At 47.9% G+C, this 26,895-nt stretch overlaps 1 protein-coding gene across 1 annotated transcript; it reads right to left on the minus strand.

Moving 5' to 3' along the window:
* CYS1 (cystin 1) lies at positions 1-16,514 on the minus strand. The gene is made up of 3 exons (XM_053938471.1): positions 16,263-16,514; positions 6,445-6,497; positions 1-1,330 (listed from the first exon to the last, which is right to left on the minus strand). The coding sequence occupies exons 1-3, from the start codon at positions 16,476-16,478 to the stop codon at positions 1,228-1,230; spliced, it is 372 nt and encodes a 123-aa protein (XP_053794446.1). The 5' UTR covers positions 16,479-16,514; the 3' UTR covers positions 1-1,227.
* Between the last annotated feature and the right edge of the window lie 10,381 nt (positions 16,515-26,895).

Raw genomic sequence — 26,895 nt, forward strand, 5'->3', positions numbered from 1 at the left:
TTCAGAGTATAGATGCATTTATTTCTGTTTCACAGGTCCCAGGAATCATAAAGTACTTAAAATACAGCATCTTAAGAGGTGTCCTGCAGTTTTTTCTTGCATTTACATGTAGTGAAAATTTAATCTGATGCCTTTTATGCTTCAGCTGAAGATAGGAATAAAGTATTTTTCTACTTCTGATAATAAGCAGATACTCATAATATGTTAACATGCAGATATAATAAAAGCAGAAACCCAAAATATCAGGCTTCCCTGTCTGGGAGCACTGAAACTACTATTTCCTTAGGAAAGAGAACTTTCTGGTTTACTTTGCAGTCAGCTAATGGTAAAATGCAGTGATTTTTCTTGTAGGATAAGAAATATTTGGGAAAGGCCAGGAGCAGCAATTCTGAAAACTGATCCCAAACAGCTGCTCTACAAGAGAATGCAAATACCTCTTGAGGATGACTGAAATGGGGCTGTGCCTGCTGCTTTCACTGCCATCACTGGGATGGATCCATGCCCAGGAGCCCCAGGTAGGACACTTAGGCTGGGACCCTATCCCAAAGGGATCATACAAATCCTATGTTCTCTGATGGCTCCCAGGAACCTAATCTGGCAGTGTGGTGGGATTTGAACTCTGGGATTACACTGCCTATGCACTAGATGGTGGGTTCAATCCCCTTCTCCTCTTCCCTCCCATACTGGGGAGCAGATTGAAAGAGACAGTGCCAAATTCAGACCTGGACCTGAGACTTGCACAAGCACAGTTTGGCACATTTTATGTGGCAGAAACATGAGTTTCATTCAACATCACCTTAAATTCTGGATCAGATGATATTGGTGCATTTTTTGTTTTTTTTACTAAGTTCAAAGCAAGATCTTCCTCAAAGCATCACATTTCAACACCTCTAGTATGACACTTAATTCTAGTACATGTTCATTTAAAAATGGCATTTAGAAATGAGCTTCTAAATATTGATTCTTAAGATGAATTGGTCCCTCTTCCAGTGGCACCAGTCAGAAATCAGCAGCTGGTGAGGATCTTCCTGCTCTCACTGGGAGCTGATCAGGTGAACTTTCTCTTTTGTGCTTCCCAAGCAGCCACGCTGCCCTCATGCTCCAGTCCCCTCCACCAGCCACCTCTCCGTGCAGTCTCGCACGGCGAGATGTCGTGGTGTCAGCAGCAGTTCTGCCCAGCTGGGCTCCCAGGATCGTGCCTGACGTTCTCGTGCTGGGGAACTGCATTCAGCGGCCGTACTCCCGCTCGATGCTGGCCATGAGCTCCTCCTCCGAGTAATCATATAATATTGTGGACTGCCCCAATGGCTTCTTGTTGCTTTCTGGGCACCTATGGAAGGGAATGAATTATTGGTGTTATGAGAAAGAATCAGGCTCTGAAGATACAAGAAGATCCTTGCTTCATTTTTTTTTTTTTTTTTTTTTGTGAATGGAAAGATTGAGCTGCATGTGGCCCACTGAGACACAGATACTCTGTCAAGTCTAGTTCCCACACCCCACTGGCACACTGCCTGCTGACATTTGCTATCACTTGGCACCAGTTTAGTCTGTGAGTTCATTACAGTACAACCCTTACAGTGCTCCAGGATCAAGCTCCCAGAACCTTTACGAGTTAGGCTCCAGGCCCAGCTAATGGACAGTGTAATCTTTATGCTACTTTTAAGATTTTATGCAAAAACAGATTATTTTGTTCATATTTGTAAGGAATCTGAGTTTCAACCAAAATATGAATGCAGCTCCCTCAAACTGCTCTTACGACTTTTGTTTCCACATCAGCACAGCTCTCCCATGAGTGGGAACTGATGTATGACTCAAAGAGAACTGGTATGGAGTTTATTGGTGTTATCAGAGGTGGTTTATGTTGGGTACAAGAGAAATCTGTCCCTACCTGCATAAGGGAGAACAGTGACAAGTCTTCTGCAGGCTTTGACCACTGTACCTCATGCTACCAATTAAGCCTACTTGATCTTACCCTCCAGGACTCAAGAGAGGAGCCAGCAGCTGACAAGTGAGTGCTCCTCCTTGGCCTTGTAGAGATGTGGGAGGTGAGCAAGCTGGGCTGTCAGGCTTGGAACACATGGCTCCTTGGAATGGAGGTCATGGAGAGGTGCAGAGCTAAGTGGACAATTCAGCTGGTAAATCCAAACTGTAAAGTGCTTTGCCATGCCATGTTAACCAAGACTTTGTGACCATCCACTAGTGAAGAACAAGCAAGAAATAAATCTTTTGGTTTTGTGTGTCAGTTAGTTCGTTGCCAAAGAGGAGAGATTTTCATATCCACTAGCATGGCTCCAGATCTGTCCCAGACTCATTATCTATTGAATTCCTCTAAGGATGAGATCTATCCCAACCATTGCTCTTGCAGCTGGGATGAATAAAATTCATGCATTAGCATCCTTTTATGAAAAAAAAACTGAGGACCTGTTTACTAGACAAAATCACAGAAACTGCCCCAAAGCAGGTATTTAAATGTAGAATCAGAATTGAAGAAAAGAACCCTGAAATGCTTTTCTAAGGACACTTTCTCCTATAGAGGAGGTGCTTTCATACTGCTCTCCTTGGGCCAGGCAGGATCCTCAGGCTCCTGCCCGGCCCAGGTGCTCTAAGCTGTGTTTGCCATGCCCATGTGTGTCAGAAATAGCCTGGTGTTTTTCCTGGAGTCACCTGATGGCCAGCTGATGACACTGGCTAGTGTAGGTATTCTACAGTTACTTACACTGCACTATGACCTTGATGGCAAGTTCTACTAGCAGCAAGCAGGATTTAGCAACTGGACTCTTCTGCTTATTCCTTTTATTCATTTTCCTGCTGAGGGCTGCAGGGTATCTGATTTCCACTGCACTAGGTTAGACCTGAGAAAAAAGCTACAGGTCCAAGAGCTCGAACCATACAGCAGCATTTACAAAGCAATAATGGGAAAAGGAAGTGAAGAAATCTAAGTTAAAACACACAATTTACTGATTTAAACTCTGCATTGTGACAATCCTCTAACTAATTTTATGTTACTTGATGAATAAGAGGCAGAGCTCCTGGCAGCTTGCTTGCAGGCCCACAGAAGAGCCATTGTTTTTCTCAGCAGTTACATAATTTCCCACTGTTAATTATTCTCAATGCTTTGGTTTGCATGGAAAAAATCTCCAGGTAAAACTCGTTGAGACACAGATGTGCTTTGGAAAAAACAAAAGCAGACTCCACTTCCTATGCACACCCCAGAAATTACAGGAAAAGAGAGGGCTGCATTTCTTTCAAGAGCAAAGGAAAAGCAAGTTGCTGTTCATTCTATTTCTATATTTGTGGCAAAGTTCAGTATCATTTAATACAGGAAAACTGAAATAAAATAAAATAAAAAATTAGAGCTTTAATCTGGATAAAAGGAGAAACTTCTGCACCCTGAGGACAGCAAGCAGAGGAACAGGCTGTGTGGTTGCACAGGCTCTGTCCTTGGAGGCTTTCAACACCTGATGGGACAAAGCCTGAAGCATTCTGCTCTGACTTCACAGCTGATCCAGCTTGGAGCTAAAGCTAGGAGATTGGACTAGAGACCTCCTGAGGCCATCGCAACCTAAACCTCCGTCTCAGCTATTTCTGCTGATCCTAGAATTCAGTGAGCAGCTGTGGCAGGGAAATCCTAAGCTCAGGATGTGGATAGGACAAAAGCTGGTGGAGCACAGGCCTGTTCCGTGCTCCTCCAGTGGCTCCGGCAGCAGAGGAGGCACCTTGCTCCTCCTGTCACCACGTGCCAGGGATGCAGAGCCTGGCTTCAAACACACTGAGTCCACCTGAGGGCTGTTAGACCTTCCAGCCAGCAAATAACATGTCAGCACCTTGAGTGGAAAGATTTTAAAACCCCAGACATTCTGAGGAAGGAGAGAAATCTGTGAAGGAGCAAAGCTGAGAGAGAAGGAGTTAGCTGAAAAGCATACAAAAGGGGAATGTGCAGTGTGATAGGACAGCAAGGAAAAAGAAGACTAGTGCAGCTCCATCAGGATTCCTGGGCAGGCTTCTGGGCGCCTCACTGCTAAAATGCTCTTAACAGCTTGGAGGGAGTTTAGAAAGCAGCAATAAAAGTGATTTAAGAGGCTGGAGCAAAGCAATTTAGGAAAGAGGAAAGCAAGATATGTGCTCCATTTCAGCTACAGGCTTCTCGGTGTTCCCTTCTTAAGGGAAGCAGGAATTATGGGTGGGTTTTTTTGTTAAGTGTAAAGACAACGAACTATGCAAAGTGGAGAAGGAAATGCAAAGGACAAAACTAGACCAATAGTGAACAAAATCACCTATGAGCAAGATCCCAGCCATGGGGATGGCTCTCAGTGCCATATCCCTGGTGTCAGGCAGGTGCCTGGTCTGGGGGAGAGCTGCCTGCAGGCTCCCATGACAGCCCATGACAATGGCCCTGAGGGGGCCTAGAGTGACAAGCTCCTAGGCACAAACCTGAGTTAAAACTGGCTGAAAACTCAGTTGGGGTGAATCTAGGCCAGTGTTTTTTATCATTTTGCTGAGGATGGGCAAGTCTAGGGTTAATCATTAAAATCCCTTCTGCAAGACCTAGCAGCTGAAAAATGGGTCAGAACAACGCCCTGGTAACTCTGCCAGTGACACCAGCCTTGGCAGCAATTATAAAATCATTACTGTGTGCCTGGGCTGTGTCATCCACCCGTGAACTACCAGATGCTGGAGTGCAGTTCCCGAAAGATTTTGGGGGAGGGAGGATGAGAAGTAGCACAGCCCAACCAGGAGCACATTCGAAGTATTTAGCAAGGGCTGGTTCAGATGGGGTCACACGGGCATGTTCTAGGACAGGAGTGCACGCCCACCTCTATCTCGCGTGACTGCTCTCTTGACAGACACTGTTAAGTCTCCATATCTAGTTCTTCTTCTCCTTCCTTGACATTTGCTTCTCCTTTAATTGGCTTTATGGGAATTTTCTCAGTCAGCAACTCTATCAAGACAAGGCTGACTTTTGCTGTTTGTAAAGTGTTTACTAGAATGATTCCAGCCACAGAAATGTGAAGGATGAGACACCTACGCATGCACATTAACCTCTGTTTCTGTGGCTTGATTTTATTTGATTTGATGTCTTCAAAAATGTGTTGGTTGCTGGGTCATTTCCAAAAAAATGTTTGCATAGTTCTTGCCAGCAGAAATTGCAATTCTTCTTATCTCAGGCAGTACAGGTACTTCACACGTGAGCTGTGCTATGGGACTCTTCAGTGGATATAAAGGAAATGTTATCTAAATGAAAATAATCTCCTGCTCTGTCATCCTGGATCAGAAAACACTTTCTGCTGTCTCAAACCTTCCCCCTGCACGTCGAAGAGGGTGGGAGAAGGAAGGCCTTGGCAGGGTGTGAGGGGCCAGTGGGTGCCTGGGGCCAGGGAGCTGCACAGGGGCCTGGCAGGGCTGGCTGTGCACCCCAGGAGGAGACTGCTCAGTTGCCATCATAGCCCAGAGCCCACTGAGGATGCTGGAAAGCACAGGAGAGGTTCAAGTCTCTGTGAGAGCACCTGTATAAGCCTTGCCACCAGAAAAGCCAAAGGCAGATGTGTTTTCCAAGCATTCTGGGAAGCAGCAGCCTTGCAGGGTAGGCTCCCTGCCAGCTGGGAGAGAGAGCAGGAGCAGGAGGGCGAACAGCAGCGGTGCCTGGGCTCTGCTGACACATCCAGCAGCACTGCTGGGTGTTGGCAGGTCACACAGCCCATGACCAGGCTCTGCACATTAGTCTGCTCTCGAGTGCTGCAGGAGCAGAGGGGCTGGATGAGAATCAGAGCTTAATGCTGAAGAGAGTCACTCCTTAACATAAGGAGGTGATATTTTAAGACGGTTTTCCAAGCCTGTTCATTTCACCTGTTTTTTTTAGCATGTGTTAAACTGTCCCCATTCCTGGTGCAGGCAGACTTGGAGGCTCACTCTGCTGGGCTGTTTTTGCTTATGGAAAATTTCAGATGTCTTTTGTTTGGCACCCAGAGCATCACCATTCCCCCTTCCCGAGGGGGAAGTTAGAGACTCATGTCTCTAACTGGTGCAGGATTGGAGCATTTGATGGGCTTTCTCTTATGATTCCTGGGGAGCAAAGAGATGTTATTCTCCTTTTCCACATGCTGCAGAGCCCACAGGTGAATCAGAGCCTGAGCTCTTTGCTGGAGCAATTCTCCACAGCTTTGCACTAACTTCTCCAAGGTGCCCCTCTGACATGTGGACATCCTAAATTCCGATTGCTCACAACCTCTATACTACACTTGAGATGGAGCCTGGATATTTTCAAGCAGCACCTGATTTTTTTAAAATTTGAAAATAAGTAAATGGGCAGAATATTTAGGGCTATAAACCATTTCACACTATTCCCAGCTCTTTTGCACAGTGTGAGGAATGCAGAAATAGCATAAAGGTCCCTTGCTTCCCCATGCTTTTTCCCCATGAAGATACCATGTAAGCATGGATACTCACTGCTGGTCAAGGTTGTTGTTCTCTGGGCCTGGTGGGCTTCTGGTTGATAAAGCCTAGGATAGAAGACAAGACAGTTACAACACTCTGAAGTCAAGGAAGGTGATTCTCCCCCTCCACTCTGCTCACGTGAGACCCCACCTGCAGTGCTGCATCCAAGTCTGGCGTTCTCAGCACAGGAAGGACATGGACCTGTTGGAATGAGGCCAGAGGGGGACCATGAAAATGATCAGAGACATGCAGCACCTTTCCTGTGAGGACAGGCTGAGGTAGTTGGGGTTGGTCAGCCTGGAGAAGAGAAGGCTCTGGGGATACCTTATTGCAACCTTTCAGTACTTAAAGGAGATCTACAAGAAAGTTGGAGAGGGGCTGTTTACAAGACCTGTAGTGACAGGACAAGGGGCAATGGTTTTAAACTGAAAGGGCAGATTTAGATTAGATGTTAGGAAGAAATTTTTACCATGAGAGTTGTGAGGCACTGGAACAGGTTGCCCAGAAAAGCTGTGGCTGCCCCATCTCTGGCACTGTGCAAGGCCAGGCTGAATGGAGCTTTGAGCTATCTGGTCCAGTTGAAGATGTCCTTGTCCATGATGGGGGGTTTGACACTAGCTAATCTTCAAAGCTCCCTTTCAACCTTAACCATTATTTCTTTCTATGAAACCCATCTCTGTCTACAGTGGGCAACCTGTTCTAGTTTAAACCCCCTGGTTTGGTTTAAACCATCAAACAACCTCTGTGGAGACAATACAGGTACGAGAGAATCTCCTTTACTAGCCCTGCTGTGCCAGTTCTGTTTCAGCACTCAGGCCAGCTGGGTGGCTGCTGGCTACAGAACCAAAACCCTGAACACTGACCTGTTAAACCTCCCAGTTTTCCATGAATGCCCACTGCACCACCAGCTGCAGGTAACAGTATGAAAATTCCTGCTAAGGGAGGAAATCATAGCAACATCAACCCAATTTTCACCTGACAAAGATGTTTCCTAGAAAAATTATCCATCTGGGGTGAAACATCCATCTTCCCTATGCTGGACTCTTCAGGCTTTTAATGGGCTACCTGGGGAACAAGCAAAGTAGAACCTAACAGTATTTAAAATGGGGCCAGTAATGAAATGAACCCTCTGTAGCCAAATACTGCTGAGAATAATACACCTCTCATATTTTTCTACCTTTTCACTGTATTCTCAAAGGGAAAGGGAGTGGGACAGGGACTTTGTATCTTGGCTTGTAATTACCTTTTCTGAGGTGCAGATTACCTTTTTTACCTTAATTTTTTACCTTAATTACCTTTTCTGGGCCCCCTTCATACAGGGTACCCTGAATCTCACAACAACACTAGCAAGTTAAACAGGTAGCACCAAACCAGGGCCTCCCAGAAAACAGAAATGAAAAGCTGCTCCATCAGCGTGGAAGAGAGGAAAGTATTTTCTGTACAAGAAAAAAGGGAAGTGTCTTGGTTTGAAAGACAGGAGGCAGGAGCCTCCCTTGGAATGGAAAATGTAAACTCGTTCCCTCTGAATTATTATAATTTTGAAATTAAGGGGCTCTCAGACAAAGATATGAGAATAGGAATATCGGTTCTTTCCTAGTATGCATGATAAAGCAAACAACAAGCACTCTGGCATTAACACCGCACGCAGCCGGAGCCCCGTCCCGGCGCTTCCCCTTCCGTGCAGTCCCGGGCACGGCCGGCAGGGGCGCTGCTGCTCCCGGCGGGCGGGGCAGGCGCGGTGATTCCCCGCGCCTGCAGGGGGCGCTGTGGCGCGGGCTCGGGGAGCGCGCGGCGATGGCGGCTCGGCCCAGACGGGAAGGGACGGAAGGGAGGCTTTGCTTCACCAACCCTGGGGCAGCCGATCCCCGTGCCCCAGCAGGACTCTGGGAAGCAGCAAGCTGGGCCAGCAGGATGGCTCGGCAGGCAGGGCGTGCGAGGCTACACTGCAGCGAAAGCTCAGAGCAGTGCTGAAGAGACAGTGGAGGCAGAGCAGCAGCGGCCTGGCTCCCAGCAGGGCAGGGAGAGGCAGGCTCAGGATCCCGGGCACCCGAGCAGAGAACGAGAGAACAAAAGGAAAGAAACCTAACCACCAACAGGAGGCAAAGGAACCAGGGGGAGGTGTGGAAAAGCTTAGAATGCAGAGCCATTGCCTGTTCCTCTGCTGTGTTTCTGCAGGGCTGGACGGGATCAAGTAATTCCTCAGTAAGATCATGTATATGCTCTTAGAATAGCTCAAACATGTGCTGCTTCAAGGTCATGCATGGGACTGGTGCTGGAAAGTGTGGGAGCTATGGAGGGGCAATGCCTCACTATAGGCACTGCTGCCAACAACAGTGACGGCTTCACACAGTTTTGCACCAATTAAAACCTGTTGGTATTGGTCAGGCTTGTATGTGCCATCCAGTAGGTAGAAATGTCCACCTGGGTGTCATATTGCATGACACCTGATTTTAATTTGCAAGGATATTTTTTCACTATGCTCCTTCCTCAGCCGCTTCTCATGGGGAATGGACAATGTAATGAACAAAGTTCTCAGGTGTTCCCCAGAGACGCGGGCAGGGCCTTCCTAGTTCCCATGGCAACACTGGAATGGCTGCTGGCTCTAGCTGAGTACCGATATTGAAATGGTAATTAGCTAATTGCTCTGTTCGTTTTCTCTACCTGGAGATAACCTGCCTCCTCACCACTCCGACATTCTGGGACTAAAATGCAAATTAAAAAAAACCCTTGAGATCATGGGAGTATTTTTAGGGGATAAAGACACCCCTAAATAAAGAACTAAACACAGTAGAGGGGGCTAGACAAATGCCCTAGCTGAGGAAGAGGGAAACACATTCCCTGATTGACTTTTGCCCGTCACAATCACCTAAAAAAGACTACACTAGAATAGGCTGTGGGAAGTGGAGACGGAAAGAGACATTTCTGGTGCTGCCACAAGGGAAGGAGAGGGGACAGCTGTTGTTCTGGACTTTGGCGACAGACTGCACGCCTCCTTCCCTTTCAACTACCTGGGAAAGTTACAACAGCGGGGGCGAGCTCCGTGTCGGGTCCCCTGCCCAGCTGATCTTTTTAATAAAGAGCTGAACATTAATAAAGGCATGAGCCCTGTTCATTTCAGACAGGAGCTGAAGTTTAAACACCATGGTCTCAGACACTGCGAGGCAGACAGAGAGGTGCTTGGCAGCGAACTGCTCAGTTCTTCCCTGCCTCTTGCAAGGGCTTTGTGCTGCTGTGGTCACCTTTGGCTCCCATGCTTCAGCAGGTGAGGAGAGCTGCAGCAAGGACACCTCTCTCATGGCTCTGGGTGAACATCTCTTCCAGGTGAGCCCTTAGTAGCTTCCATTTCAGGAGCTGGCAAAAGGTATCTGTTATACACTGTATTTCACATCCTAGCTTCCAGCTTAAAATGACAAAAGATGTTGCCAGTCTTTCATAGAGTTTTAGTGTAATACCTGTCAAAAGGTATTCCACATCCTTTCAGAAAGAGTCCCTGCTCTTTAACAACACTTTGTTTTCTCTGGAAGAGGCTGAACTAGTCTAGAAAGAGCTTCTGGGTCCAAGTGGAGACAAGGGTATGTGAGAAAGCTGACAGTGAGGTAAGACAGTTCTCTCCTGGTTATTTACGATTGTTTCTTGGCAATCTCCCACATGTAACAAGAGCAAGAAGCAGTGCCAGGAGAACACCATGCTGAGCTCCAATGGCTGACTTCTCCTGGGACTGCATCCCACAATGCAGCTCCTCATCCATCATCCACTGGACTACTGCTGCAGCCCAAGTTTCCTTCCACCAGGTGAAGAACATTATTCATTCTCAGCATCAAGGTAAATAGAGTTCCTTAGGAGTGCTTTGATATTTTTCCCACTGTGAGAACCCAGCTTCCAATACTTCTGTGCAAAGGATGGGTTTGGATCATTTTAGGGAGGCGTTTGGATTGTACAGTAGGTTGTCTGTTTTTTCTTCTTGTGGCTGACTCCTCCATATTATGAGCTGTACGTGTTGTGTGGGTGGAAGACAGAATTAATTCGTCATCAGGATAGTGCAGCTCTGGTTAGCAAAATCTGCTTCTCTGTGCAAAACCTGCTCCCACCTTTTCCAAGGGATCTGTCAGCAGCAGTACTTATTTCCCAAGAGAATTTGGATCTGGCACATGTAGATTTCTACCAACATTTCATCCAGTGCATGAATCAAAAACGGTGGCAAGTAAAAACAAAAGGCACCTTCAGCCTCTGCCTTTTCCCTGCCATGAGAGTCTCCATGTTTTGGGAGCTGCTCCCCATTCCTGCAGGCAAAGGACACCTGGCTCGGTGGTGCCCGGGTGACACCGTGTGCCGAGCAGCAGGCAGGGCGCTGAGCACCGGCTGCCCTGGGCTATGAGACACAATAAAACTGACCCCACCCAGCCGGCTGGGGATTGCTGTAATGGGTATCTTGCAAGTTCAGCAGATAATTAGTATTAGCCCTTTATGTGGGTTAGGATGATGTGCATGTCAGGACACTTTAATATTACGGGTTCCTATCCTACAGCTAAATAAGTAATTGCTGGCCTGATTGGCCTGTGTCCTGGTAAGAGTTAAATGAAGTCAGCTTCTTTCTGCAGCTTGCAGTCATCTTTTTATTACTCATCTAGACCGTGGCGTGTCTCCTTGTTTTCCACCCCATTCTCAGCACAGGCATCCTGTGCTGACGTCTGCTGTGCCACAAAGCCCCACATCACCCCCTCCTCCAAGTTAAAGGCTTGGATATTAAGCTCACCCAGCATGTATCCACATTTAATTTAATGTCATGGCATGTGGGGTGGAATGGTTTGTAAGTCATTGCTCACACAGTTCAGCCATCCTTTAGGGCAGCAGCTCCTGGGAGCATGGCAGAGCTGAGCGCTGGAAGCAAGAGCTGTTTCTCTCTGCTGCATGCATAAACCAGCACTTCTGGGGTGCAGCTTCCCACTCACCCCAATCCAGTGCAAGTTCTTCGTGGCCCTGCCATGAGGGCCCAGCCCTTAACCCCTACTTTCTGTTAGCTCCAGCAGCTGTGAATAAGCTGGGTGAGAACACCCTTTCCTGGAACCTTCCACAGGGTGATCTGGAGCCATGTACCTTTGGAAGCTCTTGAGGTGCTCCCAAGCTGCACTGCAACCAGCCAGCTACAGTCTTAACTAACACTGTCTCCAAAACTGAGGCCAAATTCAAGCCCTCTTTGAGATAGTCCCTGTGCTGGTCCCCCTAAGCAATGCCCAGGCATTATTTGGGAGACTACAAGCTGGTCCTAACCAAAAATCTTGCCAGCTCAGTGGGACAGACCATCAAGGTCCAGCGCCGGGCAGCTGCTATGGTACAGGTTACCAGTATGGATACAGCCCCGAGATGCAGGAGAAATACAGACTGAGTGCAGTTCAGGTGCAACTCACGTCCAAGGAGTGACTGAGCCACATGAAGTATCTACACAGGAGCAGTGTGGTCTCTGCCAGTGCTGGTCCACTGGGTGTGCTTTAATCGTGCAGAGTTTCTGAAACATGTACGCCAGCACCTCTTTCCCTGCCTCTGCTGCTCCCAAATCCCTCTTCACAAACACTCCATGAACTGGACCAGCGGATCAGTCTGAGCTAAAATGCCAACCCGCTGCTGTGGCAGGGAGGGAGGGTATCAGCTGGAGAGCCCTGCAGGCGCAGTCTGCAGCGGAGCGTGGAGGGCTGAGCTGGCACTGCAGCACGGCAGCACCCTCCAGCAATGCCAGCACAGGACTGGGGCTGAGACAGACAGCACTGCTGGAATCAAGCCTCTCCAACCTGCAGCCAGTTATTGCTGACTAAAAAAAGTCGCTTACCTAGGGTGACAGTAGGTACCAAATGTGACACGCGGCCGCAGCTGTACCCCAGGCAAAGCACTCCCAGGCAAAGCACTTCCAGCTTTGATTTAGTCTGCAGCAACATCCTCTGGCCAGTGAAGGAATTAGGAGCAGGCGGTGGACAGGAAGTGGGCAGGGATGCAAGGAGTTCCCACGCTTCTCCTCTCCTGCCAACTGAAACAGCAGTTCCCAGCTATTCTGTACATGCCCTGGGCTTCCTTTTTAGATCATGAATAGTTTCCAGGGCAAAAGCCACCCATGCTGTGCCATGTGAAATGGGGGAATTGTGGAAAATACCTAGTCAGCAGTTTTCCAAGTCCTGGTGCAACACACCTGTGCTGGGAGGGTGATGCTGACTGAGGGGACAGCCCAGCTCACTGCTTCTGGGCTCTGGTAAAGTTTCAGGTGCTTTGAACAAGACAAGAAATACAATGGCATAGAGAGGGAGACTTTTAACTCAGCAACTGCCAGATCTACAACTAGACATTGACTGCAGAATCTGAAATAATCTGACTTTGGGAAGTTCAGAGAGTCCCAGATATTCAGACAGAAATGACACTTTCTAAAGGCCCCATGCTCCCTATGAAAGTGTAGCACAATGCCTTGATTCGAGGGCATTTTTGACTATTATGTTGAAATAAACTGCTAACAACGTGGAATTAGAAAGATGAAATTTCTGTTTGAGAGAAGTACATTTTAACAAGAGTAAAAAAAATAAACCTGAGTTCCTGTAAGAAGGTAATGGGGCATTTAATATTCCTTTAGGACCCTTTTGTGTTTGCAGCTGGGGATCAGCCAGCCACGAGGTGACGCTGTACCACATCAGTCTGCAGAAAAAACATCTGGCTGAAAAAATCAGGCAAAGCTTTGAACACTTGAGTCTTTTAAAATTATATTACAATCCCTGTAGAAGTTGGTGAATACACCCTCCACCTGTGTTACTCCTGTGCTGCAGCTGGGGTGATTTGCTTCATGGAATAACATCCTATCTCCAGTCACGAAGAGCAATGGTGCCATGGAAAAAGCTGTTAAAACCGAAACTCTAACATGTCTGTATTATTCCTCCATTTCAGGAAACCAATGGGGAAATGCCTGAGGCCACGGCCTCTGCCCTGGCTTCCACCAAGAGCTGCCACCCCTGCTCTGTGCTGCAGCAGCACCTGCAAAACCTCAACTACATTTTTCTGTCTTGAGCAAAGAAATAGGAAAAGCACATACAACCATCTGGAATTGAGAGCAAAGCTGAAAACGGATGTTTGATGCTGACAAGAGGTATTGGGGTCTGCTCTGAGGCATGTGCAGGTTTCTCATCAGGATTTGCTTCCCAGCCTGCTGCTGTGATAAGCTTTCACCCTTTTTCCTCCCAAGCACTACTTGAATATAATAAAGGTGGCTCAAGCCTTTAAAGGCAGCTGCATGCCTCTCCAGCAGCCCTTGTCACCTGGCCTGACTGCCCATCAGTGCTGCCAGCTTGTTGCTGGATGTCAAATTGTGCCAGGGTTCAGCTGTTAAACACAACACTGATGTACACCATGCCCAGGAGAAACCCAGCCGGGACAGCAGAATGATGAGTCCTGTTTGCAATTCTGCTCTCTTCTTACTGGTGTCAAAGGTCTCTTCTACTCCCACTGGCCAGAATCTGCTCCTCCAGGGGCTATTTCTCATCAGACTTTCTTACTGTGATACCTCCTTGTTGCCTTTCCTCTTCCTGCCTCACCTTTCCCCCATTAACTCTGTTGAATTAACTCATCCTTTCTTCTCTGAAATTTCTTTGCTTATCCTCCAATTTGGACAACTGAACAGGGCAAAGCAAGCAAATTCCTACCACAAGACAGAAACTACAAATGACTTGGAAAGCTGGCAAGACTGAGAGAAATTGCCCTAAAATTACTAACAATGCAATGAAGCTGATATCCTTTTCCAGAAACCTCCTCCCCAACCTCCTGGGAAGGGTGGGACTGCAGTTTGCACAACAACCTGTAAGACTAAACTGCACTCAGTAAACAACCAAAACCTGCTGCTGCAGACAGTTTCCTCCCTCCATTTCACAGGCTAGTGCCTTTTTAGGCCTCAAGGAGTCAGAATAGTAAGCCCATGACTGGTGTCTCTGCCATCTCAGGTTCAGGAAAATAAAGTGCTACCAAGATAAGCTTCAAGTTTGCCCTGAAACTACTTCAGACTTCTCTTGTACATCTGTTGTATCTTTGAAAAATACTGGTAGTTCTTTGCTGTCTTTGTCTGGGTGCAACCAGAGGTGTGAACTTCCTCCCAAAAAAGAGGCAGCAGCAACAGCTGGACGAGGACACACACAAGATGCTCAGCATCACTGCTGCCTCACTGGTGGCACTGCTGTGTGCTGCACACACTTGGCCTCACTGGATGACCAAGGTCCTACACGCCTGCTCCAGGCTTAGTTTTGAGGACCCTCATGGACATCTCTGTGCTGCAAAGCTTGACAGCATTCCCACCCTGGGTTTGCACCACAACCTGGGGTGGCCAAGGTGATGCTACAGGTTCCTCACCATCATTTCTGCTAGAGAGGGAAGTCTGAAGCAGGGAGTGGGGCATAGTGACGCCCCACTCTACCCCCCACATACCCCAAGGGCCACATCTTAAATTCCTCAGCCTCTATCGTTTGCTCCTTGTCATTAGTTCACTGGTATCTACTGTCGTAATGGACTGTCTCTACCGGTGTTAGAAAAGAAAGATGAGGGCAGCTCCATTGCCTTTCTGATACATTATTACCCAGAATATACATCACTTCAGAATAGGGCTAAGATACTGATTTATGCACAGGAAAACTCACAGCTTATTAGAGTTATTAAAGATACAGCCATGATATTCACATGTGGAAAAAGAGGGAAAATGAATACGAGCAGCCTTTATTCCCATATGTAAAGATAAACGGGAGAAGTCAGCAGGATTACTGCTAAATGAGAGACCCTCAGAGGAGAAAGTAGTGCTGGAGTAAGCTCCATTCATTCTGCAGGAGGGTTTGGAGTTTAAAGAGCAAGGAAAAAAATATGTCAGTACAAGATGTCTATTTTTTTTTCTTCAATTTCCAAACCTTACTTTGAGGTTTTTCTTTAAAACCTGTCTAAATAAAGGGTTCGCATACAGAACCCTGCCAAGTTTCCTAATGGAAAATTTAGTTTGTGTTAAAGTAATCCTTAACCCATGGATGTGCAGTTCAGTGATGGAAATGATACCCTTCTAAAGAGCAAAACTGAGGCATGCAATGCAGAATGTTCCTGGGTCCTAAATATTTCTTTCAATTTTTGAATTTATTACTTTATTCTGACAACTTTCGTGTATCTGTGGAGAGCAGTGTTTATCTAACAAAAAACACACAGCTTCCAAAGCCAAGCTAAGATGAAAGACGTCGGTGATTTTTGACCTCATCACCAGCTAATATATATGCTGCTGTTATTCTTGGGTTGGAAAAAAAGCCCAGAAGATAAATCTCAACTCCCTCGGAAACAAATCCATTATTTGTTAAAGAGACTGAAATGTGCCTTTAGGAAGAGCAGACTGGCTGCAGTTGCAGCGGACTGGCAAACATTAAAGGGCAGCTTTACGTTCACATTTTAAACCTTCTGTTTACAAGCCCGACCCAGGAAAAAGCAGGAACCGAACTTTAAGAAGTCAATCTATTTCTACAAGTCAGGAAAAGAAAATTCCAGTAGCATCGGGAGACCGAAAAACGGGATGGCCCCTCTCGGGACCGTGTTTCCCTTCCACCGGAGACAGAAAACGCAGAGAGAGCAGCAAAGAGAAAACGCAAAGAGAGCATCGAGCTTGGCTCGCAGCGAAGATTAAAAGAATTTAACGCCGCTGAGGTTCAGAGGAAGCCACGGCCGCGGCGGGTGGCGCCAGCTGCGGCAGCGCTGCCCACGGCGGCGGGGAGAGCCGGGCTGGGCTGCGCTGGGGGGCCCGGGGCCACCGCCGGGAGCGTCGGGGGTCCCGTTCGGGGCCGGCGGGCACTTACCGCCTGCTGGAGCGGGGCCCCGCCGCCGCCTCCCGCCGCCTCCGCGCTGCTCCCGCCGGCCCGGGGCTCGGCGCTGCCGCCGGCGGCCGGGGCTCGGCGGCCGGGGCCGGGCGGTGCCGCCGCCCCCTCGCCGTCGGCCGGCGCGGTCCCCGGCAGGTCCCGGCTCTGCCCCGCTCTGCCCGCGGGCCCCCGCCGCCGGCTGCTGCCGCTGCCCATGGCCGGACTCGGCGGGCTGCGCTCCGGGCCGCCGCCTCTCCCGGCCGGGGCGGGAGGGGCGTTCGGAGGTCCGGGAGCCTTTCGCGGGGAGAATCCCACCCCGGAGCGCCCTGGGGCCGGGGGAGGGAGCCGGCGGCGCAGGGGAGGGGTGCGCGGCAGTCTCTGATCGCGGGTTTGGGCAGGCTGCCGCGCTCCCCTGTCTCTTCCAAAACTTTCCAGCCCAGCCCGTTATATCGGGCCTCCCAGGCACCAGATCCTTACATACATCTCCCCGAGCTGCGGGGAGGACATTTTCATCTTCGGGGACAGCGCAGCAGGAGCAGCTCTCCTGGGCTACTACACTGAAGCACAGCTCTCGCAGACGGGTCTTGCAGACCTGTGGAGAACAGCCCAGCCCGGGGGAAGCCCCGCGGGGCGGGCTTGCGGCACTGAATGCGGTTCTGGCCATATTCCTGGAGTTACAGGGAACTCCCGGGCAAAGGATGGGCCAGCCGGGCACGCCTTTAGCCGATGCCCACGGACGGAGTCGCTCTGCTTCCCGACAGCCTGTCAAACCTGTGGAGCTGATCCCCCAACCATCCTCGGCTGCTCTTTGCTTCCAGCAGTGCAATATTTGCACATTGCTCGACAGTGGAAGATTATAGATATTAAAGGCAAGGCTGTCATTCCCTCCAGGGATGGAGGGCAGAGGAGTACACTGGCTGCTTGGTGTCCAGCCTGTTCTGCCTCCCTTCCTTCCAAACCAGAGGCTGATAAAGGCAGGAGGCACAGAGGTGTCAATTGCTCTTGCTGCTCCTAGGCACTGACTGCAATGATTGCATCTACCAGTCATTGATTCTGCTGGTTCTTCCTAAACCACTGAGCTAAAGCCCAAGAGTTTGTAATAGAGGGGCTGAAGGAAAGAAGGCAACGAGAGGTCAGATCATTGCCAGAAAGATGAGCTCGTAGCCGTGGGGACTTAAAATAATGGGGACGGACTTTCTGCTAGAGCATGTATCGATAGGACAAAGAGTAAGGTTTTAAACTAAAAGAGGGCTGATGTACACTAGATGTAAGGAAGAGATTTTTTTACAAAGAGGGTGGTGAAACACTGGCACAGGTTGCCCAGGGAGGTGGTAGATGTCCCATCCCTAGAAACATTTAAGGTCACAGCGATGGGACTCTGAGAGACTGGGTGTAGTAGAATGGCAGGGCGTTGAACTAGATGACCTTTAGAAGTCCCTTCCCACACAAACTCTGACTGAGAAAGATGTTCTGTCGGAAGAGTAGGTCATCTGGGAGCATGGGGGTGTGGTGTCACATGCAGAGCCCTGGGTCCAGAGCCAGGCCAGTCACAAAGTTATTTTGGATCTAAGGCAGGTCTTGGAGAAAGGAGAAATTTTGAGGCCTGGTTGCTGAGGAGGATATGATGGAGCTGAATATGGGATTAAATAGCCCCAAACAAAATGTCCCAAGGGAACAGGCTCTGCAAGCATCAGAGACAAAAATTCTTCTCCGCCAGAAGTGAGCAAATTCCTCCTACTTCCCCATCCCTGCTGGATGTCTCTGAGGGAGTGGAGTCTCCTGGAAAGTTTCCTGGCTGCCCCCATGGAAACAGTTCATTCCAGGACAGTTCCCCAGATTCACTTGGAAGCAATGCTGGCTCCATAAACCAGCTGTCAAAACGAGCCAAATGCCTTGTGTTTTGAAACAGATCATTGCTGGAGCCAGGAAAGTGTTTGAGCAGCAGTGATCTCAAATGCTGCTGTGGTTTAGTGGTGACGCTGAAGGGCTCTGAGGCCATTCAATGATATTTCCCTGCCCCTAAAGGACTGGTGAGAATTAAAGAGAAAATTTCCCAAAAGCTAAAGGCCTAATGAGCACATGATTCCTCAGAAAAATTAATTGAAATTGGCAAATTCCTTTTTATGATGGCCTGGTGCCTTTTAAGACCATTTCCCAGCTGGGCCAGTGAACAGTATCTTGGCTGATCTTCAAGAGCAAGAGTGGAAGTGTGTAGTAGAAGTGCCAAATATGGCATGTGGATCAATTTTGCATGGCACCCAGCCAGACCAGCAAGGAGCTAGAATCCTTCACATCAAAAGCACAGTGTTGAGCACTGCTGGCTCCTCCTTCTCCCAAATCCTGTGGGAGCCCAGGAGCTCTTCTAGACAATGATGCTGGAGTTACATGGTAGATGGCCTCTTCTGACTCCTACTGTGCTGGCACTCTCAGCCTCTGCTTTGGGAAAGAAAAGGATGTATGCTATGGATGCCCGCTGTTAGCACTCTTCAATCATGCCTTCTAATAAAAGATTTAATTATAGAGGGATAAATGCATAAATGCATATACACACACATTTATACTTGTACATATTTATATCCGAGTCTTTCTAAACCATCACAATTATTTGAGGAATGTGGGGTTATTTTAAGATTACCATTATCCATTGAAGCCACTAGCACTTATTTGTCCTGCTATAGAATTTGACTGGACTTTTATGAGCAAAGGCCAAAGTGGAGTTGAGGTATGCAATTGCCTGGACAAAATGTGACTTTCAGATCTTATTTTCAGATTGCTCAGTCTCCAAGTATGAGACTAAACTGTACTGTTAACTCATACCTGACTCTACCTCATGCCATGTCTCATCCTATCCCCAGACTACAGGCAGGAGTGTCACTCCTCTCTCCTGACCATCTTTCATCTGTGAAGAGAAAGGGCATGTGAAAAATTACAGCCAGCTCCAGCAACATTTTTTGTTGCCTGCCCTCTCCTCAGTCCATGGTTGCTGCGGAATGATCTCAGAGACCCTATCCTACACCTCACTTTAACCTCAAAGGGAGACCCTCTAGTTCAGACTTGTACTTTGTTAAAGCCAAATTTTTCTGTGATGCAGAGCCTGATCTTTTTGCTTCCTCAAGTCTTTAGTCTCTTGTCTTCAACTCCTGGAGCAACCAACCCTCTGGCCACAGGACAGAGCTCCATGATTGTAGCTAGTGCAAGCCCAGCCCAGCCCAGCCCAACTTGGCCCTTGCACTCAGCAGTGTTGGTGTCAGGCAGGGATGGGGAAGATGGAAGAACATACCCTCTGCCCCACAGACACGTTCCCCTGGCAGGGAAAACACCCTGAGAAGATCCCAGCAGCAGCATTTGGGAGGGGTGTTATGCTGGGCTGTGTTGCTGCTCACCCCGGTGAGGTGTGATGGGCACCTGCAGCACTACCAGGAGTTATGATGGGAGCAGCAGAGAGCCAAGCATGAGGAGTTTACTTGCTGGGTAAAATAACAGGCTCCCTCCAATACAATAATCAAAACAGAACCTGGAGAGCTAGGTTTTTCCAGGTTTTTGTTCCCACCAGAAATTTTCTAAGCTATTTGCAGTTAGCTCACTGAAGGAGCTGATCTTGTAACAATACATATCACAGCACATGTGTTTAGATTTAATTTTCTTTCCTAATACTTGCTGTGTTTTCAGCAAGGCTTCAACAAATATAGATGTAGTCCCTTGTCATAACAGTTCTAGAAAACTATGAGGGTTTTTTGTGGTCACCTGTATTAACCACAAAAAGGATTAAAATTCAAAGTTCATTACACAATGTCAGATTGGAGCTATCCCTCTTGCTTGCTGACTGAAAGGGTGATTTCTCCCATGCTTCCCAGGCATCTTTCACAGGGTGTCCACTTCCCTCGAATGTAGCATGGGGAGATGCTGCCTCTTCCTGGCTATCCTCCACTATGGCATGGATGCTGGTTGACCACTGCCAGGACCTGGACACTCCTGCCTTGTACCATGAGGACACCATGGCACGCTTGGAGAGAGCCTGGAGGTCTTGGTACGGATTTTCACTGTGGATTTGTTAGGAGAAGCCCATTGAATGTCCATCAGAAGGTTGTTTAGATTTCAAACTAGCTTAGACAGCTTTTGCCATGCTCTAAGAAGAAAACAGTAAGATTTAGTCTCTATGGAACAAGCAGGAAAACCTTCATTTCCCCACTGCAAATTACTGGATTGGTGTTACCCTTCAGTGAACAAGTTTATATATTAATCTGCCTTTCTAACATTAACTTGTATGTAGCAAAGGCAATGTGTACCTTGCTCAAAGTAGAGCCAGCATCCATCACTTAGCTTCCCAAATGTTTACCCAGATAACGTCTTCACTTGGGTTTTTCTACAGTTGTGACCCAAAACCTTCTGGAAAATTTATTTCTAATGTTGACAAGTCTTCAGGTATTTGCTTTGATGCAGAGACCTTATATCTGTTGGGTCTGTGCCATGTCCTGAGCTGATGTACTGTGAAATTCAGTGGATGGAAAAAGCTGGACTTGAGAAAGAGCATAGAGCCAGTGTTGTCTGCCTGGGGACCCAAACGGGGAGTGGGAACTTCCCCTACAAGTTCCCCAGAGAAAAATAACTGCAAGAGAGAGGCCACTGAGATGCAGAGAAGAAAGGTCCAAGAGGCTGAGTTGGAAGGTGAGGGTTAGGAGTTAATGTTCCTAAACCTGTTTCATCTCTGCTCCTCCTCAAGGTGCTCCCTCATGCTGCACATAACCTTCCCCTGTTGAGATGAGCTGGAAAGGTGGGTACTTTCCAGCAGGAAAAACCAATTCCCTGGCTGAAGAGCTATCCTTTGGCAGCTTTGGGCCAGGATGCAGCGGGGAAGCCACAGCTGGAGGAGGGAGGGAGGTTGCCCTGTGTAATTAATGGAGCTGGGCTGCAGCCCAGGGCTGGATTTTGACTCATCTAATTCACAAAAACCTGCTGAGAACAGATGTTTAAATATAAAAGCATATTTTTTAGGAGTGTTCTTTCAGCACATCTTGGATTTTACTGCAACCTAAGCATTGCCAGTAAATACTTATTTTCTCCTTGCTTCCCACATTTCAAGGGATGGGCTCTGTTTTGTTCAAAAACACAAGAATAAAGACCCAGCCCAGCAAAGAGCTGTCTTTTGTATCTCCCACCACGCTGTCTTCCTGCTGTCTTTCCTTTGGGAGCATGGAAGGCTCAGGCCATGGGAGCACTTCCAGCAGTTGGCAGCTGGCTCCTGCCCGAGTGTCTCCGCGTGCCGGAGAGGCAGCTGTGCCACAGCTGGAGTGCGACGGTGCGTCCTGTGTGAGCAGCTTGCGTGCTCGTAAGACAGCCCTTCCTTTTGAGTCCCTCTGTGAGTCCCAAACTATGGCCAGATGAGGAAAAAGGCCAAAATCACTGTCACCTGCAGTGGAGGGGGAGGGAAGTTCCACAGCAAGTGAGACACAGCACAATGCAGATGAGCTGGTGTCCACCTGGTAGTGCTGTGTTCCCACCAGTGACTTAAAACTCAAGCTGCAAATTCCAGTCAGTGGCCACAGGATGGATGCAGTTAGGAAAATGAGGCTGTCTGTGTGGTGTTCTCACATCATCAGTAGCATAAGTGCTGCCCCTGACTCCACTCAGCCCCTCTGAGTTTGTCCCAGCTTGCTAATTTCAATTCTGACTTCCCCCTGACCTTTCCCACTGTGACTCCCAACCCCAGCATATCTCTGAACAGGGATGCCCTGTGGATTCCATAGCCCTGCTCCATCCCCAGTGGGCTTCTCTCCTGCAGAGAGCCCTGCTGGGTGTCCTGCTGAGGCTCACCCGCCACATCCTTTCTCCTCTCTTTGTCCTGGTATTCAGAGTGGGACTTTGTGGGTGGCCCTTTCTTATTCTGTAGGGTAAACACAAGAGTGTAAAGAAGCAGGAGAGCTCTACAGAAATCCTGTGGGTGTGTGAAATTAATCAGCAAGAGATGAACCTCCCCTTCCTGCAGAAACTTTGTTCTTGTTCCAGGTCTGTGAAGATTTTTTTCTCATCCTCAGGGAGGACAGGATTGAGATTTCTGAAAGCTGGCTGATCTTGGACAGGCTCCATTCCCAGTGTTTGGCGGGCTACATGATTTCAGCTACGGCACTAAATCCCAGACTTCAGTGGAGTTACAGCTGCTGCTGGGCTTGGAGCTCAGCAGACCTGCACAAGCCTGGGGTGACAGCAGGCAGGGTGTAGGGAAGCAGGCAGGTGACAGGCCTGGCTTTGTACAGCAGAAACTGCTTTGCTGCCTGGACAGACCAGTTCTCCTATGGCTTTTGCCCTGTCCCAGCCTGGAAGAAAGCAAGGGGCTACAGGAGCACTTCCTCTGCTGCTTGCCCAGCACAGATGTGCTACAGCCTCATGATGCTTTGTCCAGAGAGCAAAAGGCAGCTGTAACATCTGGCACTGCTGTTGGTCCACTTTGCCAAGTTGAGCCTTGCAGGTGTCCATGACCAGGGACACCTCTTCTCTGACACCCGCACCTTTGCTTTCTGTTCCAGCCTGAGAGCCTGGAGCCCTGCAAGAGAGGTGAGGGGAAGTCAAGGGCAAATGTAAACTCCTGTGACTTGAGACCCTGTTAGGTTGTGTGTCAGCTCTGCAGCCTTTATCGTCACCAAACTGGGACTCCCGCTATTAACTAAAGACTCTGCTCTGTGGAGCCAGGGCCTGATAGAGAGGGACCACCAAATACAGATGCAATCAAACTGGTTTAATTTGCACAGAGGAAGAAAATAGCTGAGGTTAAGGCCTTATCAGCAAGTAATAAAACTCACCTGGTATTCGGACACATATCTGAGTTATGGGAGCTGTCAGGGTTGTCCCCTGACAACTGGGCTGTGCTGGCAGTCCCTCTGCCCTTAGCCCACTTCAGACTCGAGCTACATCCATGCCTTACAGATGACCTGGGATAAAGACATGCATTTGGGTAATGCTGGATTTAATGGCACAGGCCATGGAATCATTTCCTAATGGCTGTGCTGGCATCCTGCCCGGTGCCTCCGTGGTATACATGACCTATCCTGGTGCTAGCAACCCTGTGTCTCCTCGCCAGTCCTGGAGGCAAGGTGGGTTTGTTACAAAGATTTCTGAAGATGGCCTGTAATAGAGCATATCCATCTCCTGGATGGAGTGGAGGTGGGACCAGAGCTGGGTGGCCTGAGGGAGAGGCAGGGCAGGACCTCCCAGGGTTTTATCTTTGAAGGTGGAGTCAACAGGATGAGATCCCTTGTGAAGAGACCTTCCTTTCATCTATCCTGTCTTTAATGTGCAAAATTGTGTGCTTTAACCTCAGAGGAAGCCTTAGCATTCTTCTAGTTGAAATAATTTGAACAATTTTTGGTATTTCACATCTAAAGGGATTAATGGCAAGGAAGTTTTTAAAAGCATTTCCTTTATAAAAGCGTTCACCTGTACAGACTGTAGCCAATGTACAATGTAGCTTTCAGCATGTAGTTAAAAATGTCAAGCTGTGCTTTTACAGAAGGCAGGCCTGAGGTATGGGAGCTCAGGGATTGGCATTGCTTTCATTTTTGCACTGCTGGGAATTAAAAAGGGAAGGAGGAGACACATGATTATTCCCTTGAACTCCCCAGAAATATGGGTCACAGATCCAAGGGTTTGGGTTTTGTAAACTCAGTGACTGCATCTCTTCTGACATCTGCAAACACAGAGTAGCTTCACTAGGAATGGAGATGGGCAAATTGGTACTGCTGGTAAAGAAGATTTTTTTCTTTTCCAGCTCATGGAGGAGCAGAGACTCCAGAAAACTGAATCTCCACATGGGAAAACAGAACCATTTGAGATGTCCTAGAGGTGTTACCCCGGAAGGTCTCTAGTCCAATCCTCTGCTTAATCCTCTGCAGGGCCAGCCAGATTAGGCTGCTCAGGGTCTTGTCCACTTTTAAGTATCTCCAAAGATGGAGATTCCACATCCTCTCTGGGAAGCTTGCTGCAGTGCCTGATCACATTCACAGCAAAAACTCATTTCCCTTCTTCCAGTGTGTGGATCCTGTCCTGCTCCTCTGAGAAGAGTCATGAATGTTGTGATTGAGTAGAGCACTGACACCAGCCCATGACTGCAATCAGAATCTTAGGATATCCTGAGTTGCAAGGGATCAATGAGGATCAGAAGTCCAACTCTGGGATTGCCTGGGCAATCACATTCCACGTGGAGAGGAGGGTGTATTTTTGCTAATGTCCATGCAGCCTGTCTGCACAGCGGGAAAACAGCACACAGCCCAGCTCCTGAGGAGTAGAAAAAACTGAGCTCAATGGTGGTACTGCCTTTTTCACCTTTCCCACAGAGGCCACTGAAGGTTCTTTGTTCAGGATTACTCCCAATACTCATTTATGTGACCAGATCCATCAGTTATTATTGTGTCAAAATGTCTCTCCTTTCCTTGGCCTCCACAGGTGCTGGGGAGGTCAGCTTTACATCCTTAACTCTCAGACTGGAGACTGGTGTGAAGAGAATGGAGCTGTGGAGAGGTGGCCAGGCTGTGTCAGGCAGGCCCTACTCATAGACAAGCCCTGTCCAGCCTTATTAACATGCACAGATGGACCCTCTGAATCTCCTCTGGAGCTGATGGAAAGTTGGAGGTAGATATACATGGGAGTAAATTATAGACTTAATAGATTTGTCACCTATGTGTGACTGGAGATTGAAAACCCAAGGGGGAGATGGGGATATTTTACAGTGGCAGACCCCAAGGAGCAGAAATGCTCTCCATAGAAAAATAATTTCAAATAAAATTATGGAATCTGTCACATGGTATACTCATTACCTTTAATCTCACACGTGAGTTTCTTCTGCCACTACTCTGATTTTCTGTAGGCTGAACTGTTTATTACTGTGACCCCAGCTATGACCTTTAATAACCCTTAATGACCGTGATTTTAAATATCTGTGTACAATACCACCAGGACATCATCTCTGCAAAATCTTTCCTTTTCTTCCTCTAGGGCTCTTGTCCCTGTTTAGCCAGCTCCAGGATGTCATGAAATGTCAGCAATGCTTCAGCAGGGCATGCAGCCAGGTCTGTGCTTTCAAAACACAGGGTGACATTCCCAGAAGAAGCAGGTCAAGTGCCTCAGGTATTTCTAGGTATTAGCATTCAAATACCATCTGAGGGTGATCAAACAGAAACATGGTTTTGTCCAAGAGATATCAAAACATGTATCTACTGAGGGCCTTTAGTGACCTTCATTAACAGACCATATGGAAGCTCATTGTCACATCTGCTCAGGTGCCTTGGGCCCAAGAGAGACCAGTGCCTCACCCTGGGGTCAGTGACACATTGCTGCAAAGTCACAGCTCAGGTCACACAATGAACAGCACAGCTTTGCCACCTCTGTTGACCAGTCCTGAAAAATATATTTGGTTTAGGCTGGAAGACACCAATCTATCTGCCTTTCCTCCATTCTCGTGTTTACATAGCCACCTGAACCACGCTTGTTCTCAATGAAGGCAAAACTTTTTTTTTTTTTTTTTAAGCAGTAGAGTAAATAGTGCTCCCTGCATCAGTGAGTTAGCTAAAGCAAATTTTTTGCCTACTACCTGCTTTTTCTGCGACATGTCAGGGCATCTGTAGGACATGAGTGTACTTGTGTGGGAATAATAGGTTGATTAATAGCAAGGAATTTTTTTGCTGAGTTTTGTGAAATGCCCCTTACACAAATTGGGTATTAAAATCCTGGAGACACTACTTTAGTATGTGGCCCTAATTATGACAAAATGAAACTGTAAACACTCGGCTTCCCTGTGAAAGTGTTGTGTAACCATCACAACATGTGTAACCATACAACTTTCCAGCCCCTCTTGGGGTAGGTGTGGTTATCTCCTCTCTGTAAGCAAAGCAGAGTGCAGAGATGCTTTGTTGGCTGGCATAAACACTTCCCTCCTCCCCAGAAGAACTTAATGCTAAATCTCCTGCTAATGTGGGTAGGTCTTGGTTTTGAAGTAACTCATTTAATTAAAAGTTTTGTGTGTTTTTTTTTTTTTTTTTCCTTTTACAACTGCAGTTACAAAGGCTGTGGAAGAGGCTGCCTTCACTTTCCTTTGTGGCAATGTGCTGCACAACTGACTGAAGAGACATCCCATTGTGCCTTTTGGAGGCCCAGAGTGGTGATTGTTAGGAATGTCTCTGGTGTTGCTGCAGGATCACTCACCGAGGTGCAGTTATAGGCAGAGTAACTGTGTCTCCTCTAAGTGCACATGGTTAATGGATTTCACTGCAAAGCTTCCAAAGCCTGTGTAAAATAGAGCAGTGCCAGTGTGGGTTTGTGCTATCATGAATGGCTTTCCACAGAGCAAGGTAAGTGCTTATGAATCGCTGGCTCTCAATAGCCAAGTGGCCCCAGCCTGCTAGAATAATAAAGATGTGAGAAAAGTGGGAAGCCAGGCATGGCTGCACTATTTCTAGCAAGAGAGTGCTCCAAGCAAGAGATGGAAAGGTGAGGATTTAAAATTGCAAAGTGCTAACACCAAGGCAGGCTGCAATTTTTTTCCCAGTCTGAGTGGTTTGTAGGATGCTGAAAATGAGTGTAGCCATTAGCATGCTAACTGCTGCCATTGCATCTTCAGGATCTTGTTTGACACCTTGGAGTAATAAGG

Source organism: Vidua chalybeata, chromosome 3 (genome assembly GCF_026979565.1).
Source record: "Vidua chalybeata isolate OUT-0048 chromosome 3, bVidCha1 merged haplotype, whole genome shotgun sequence".
In the NCBI taxonomy this organism is placed as follows: domain Eukaryota; kingdom Metazoa; phylum Chordata; class Aves; order Passeriformes; family Viduidae; genus Vidua; species Vidua chalybeata.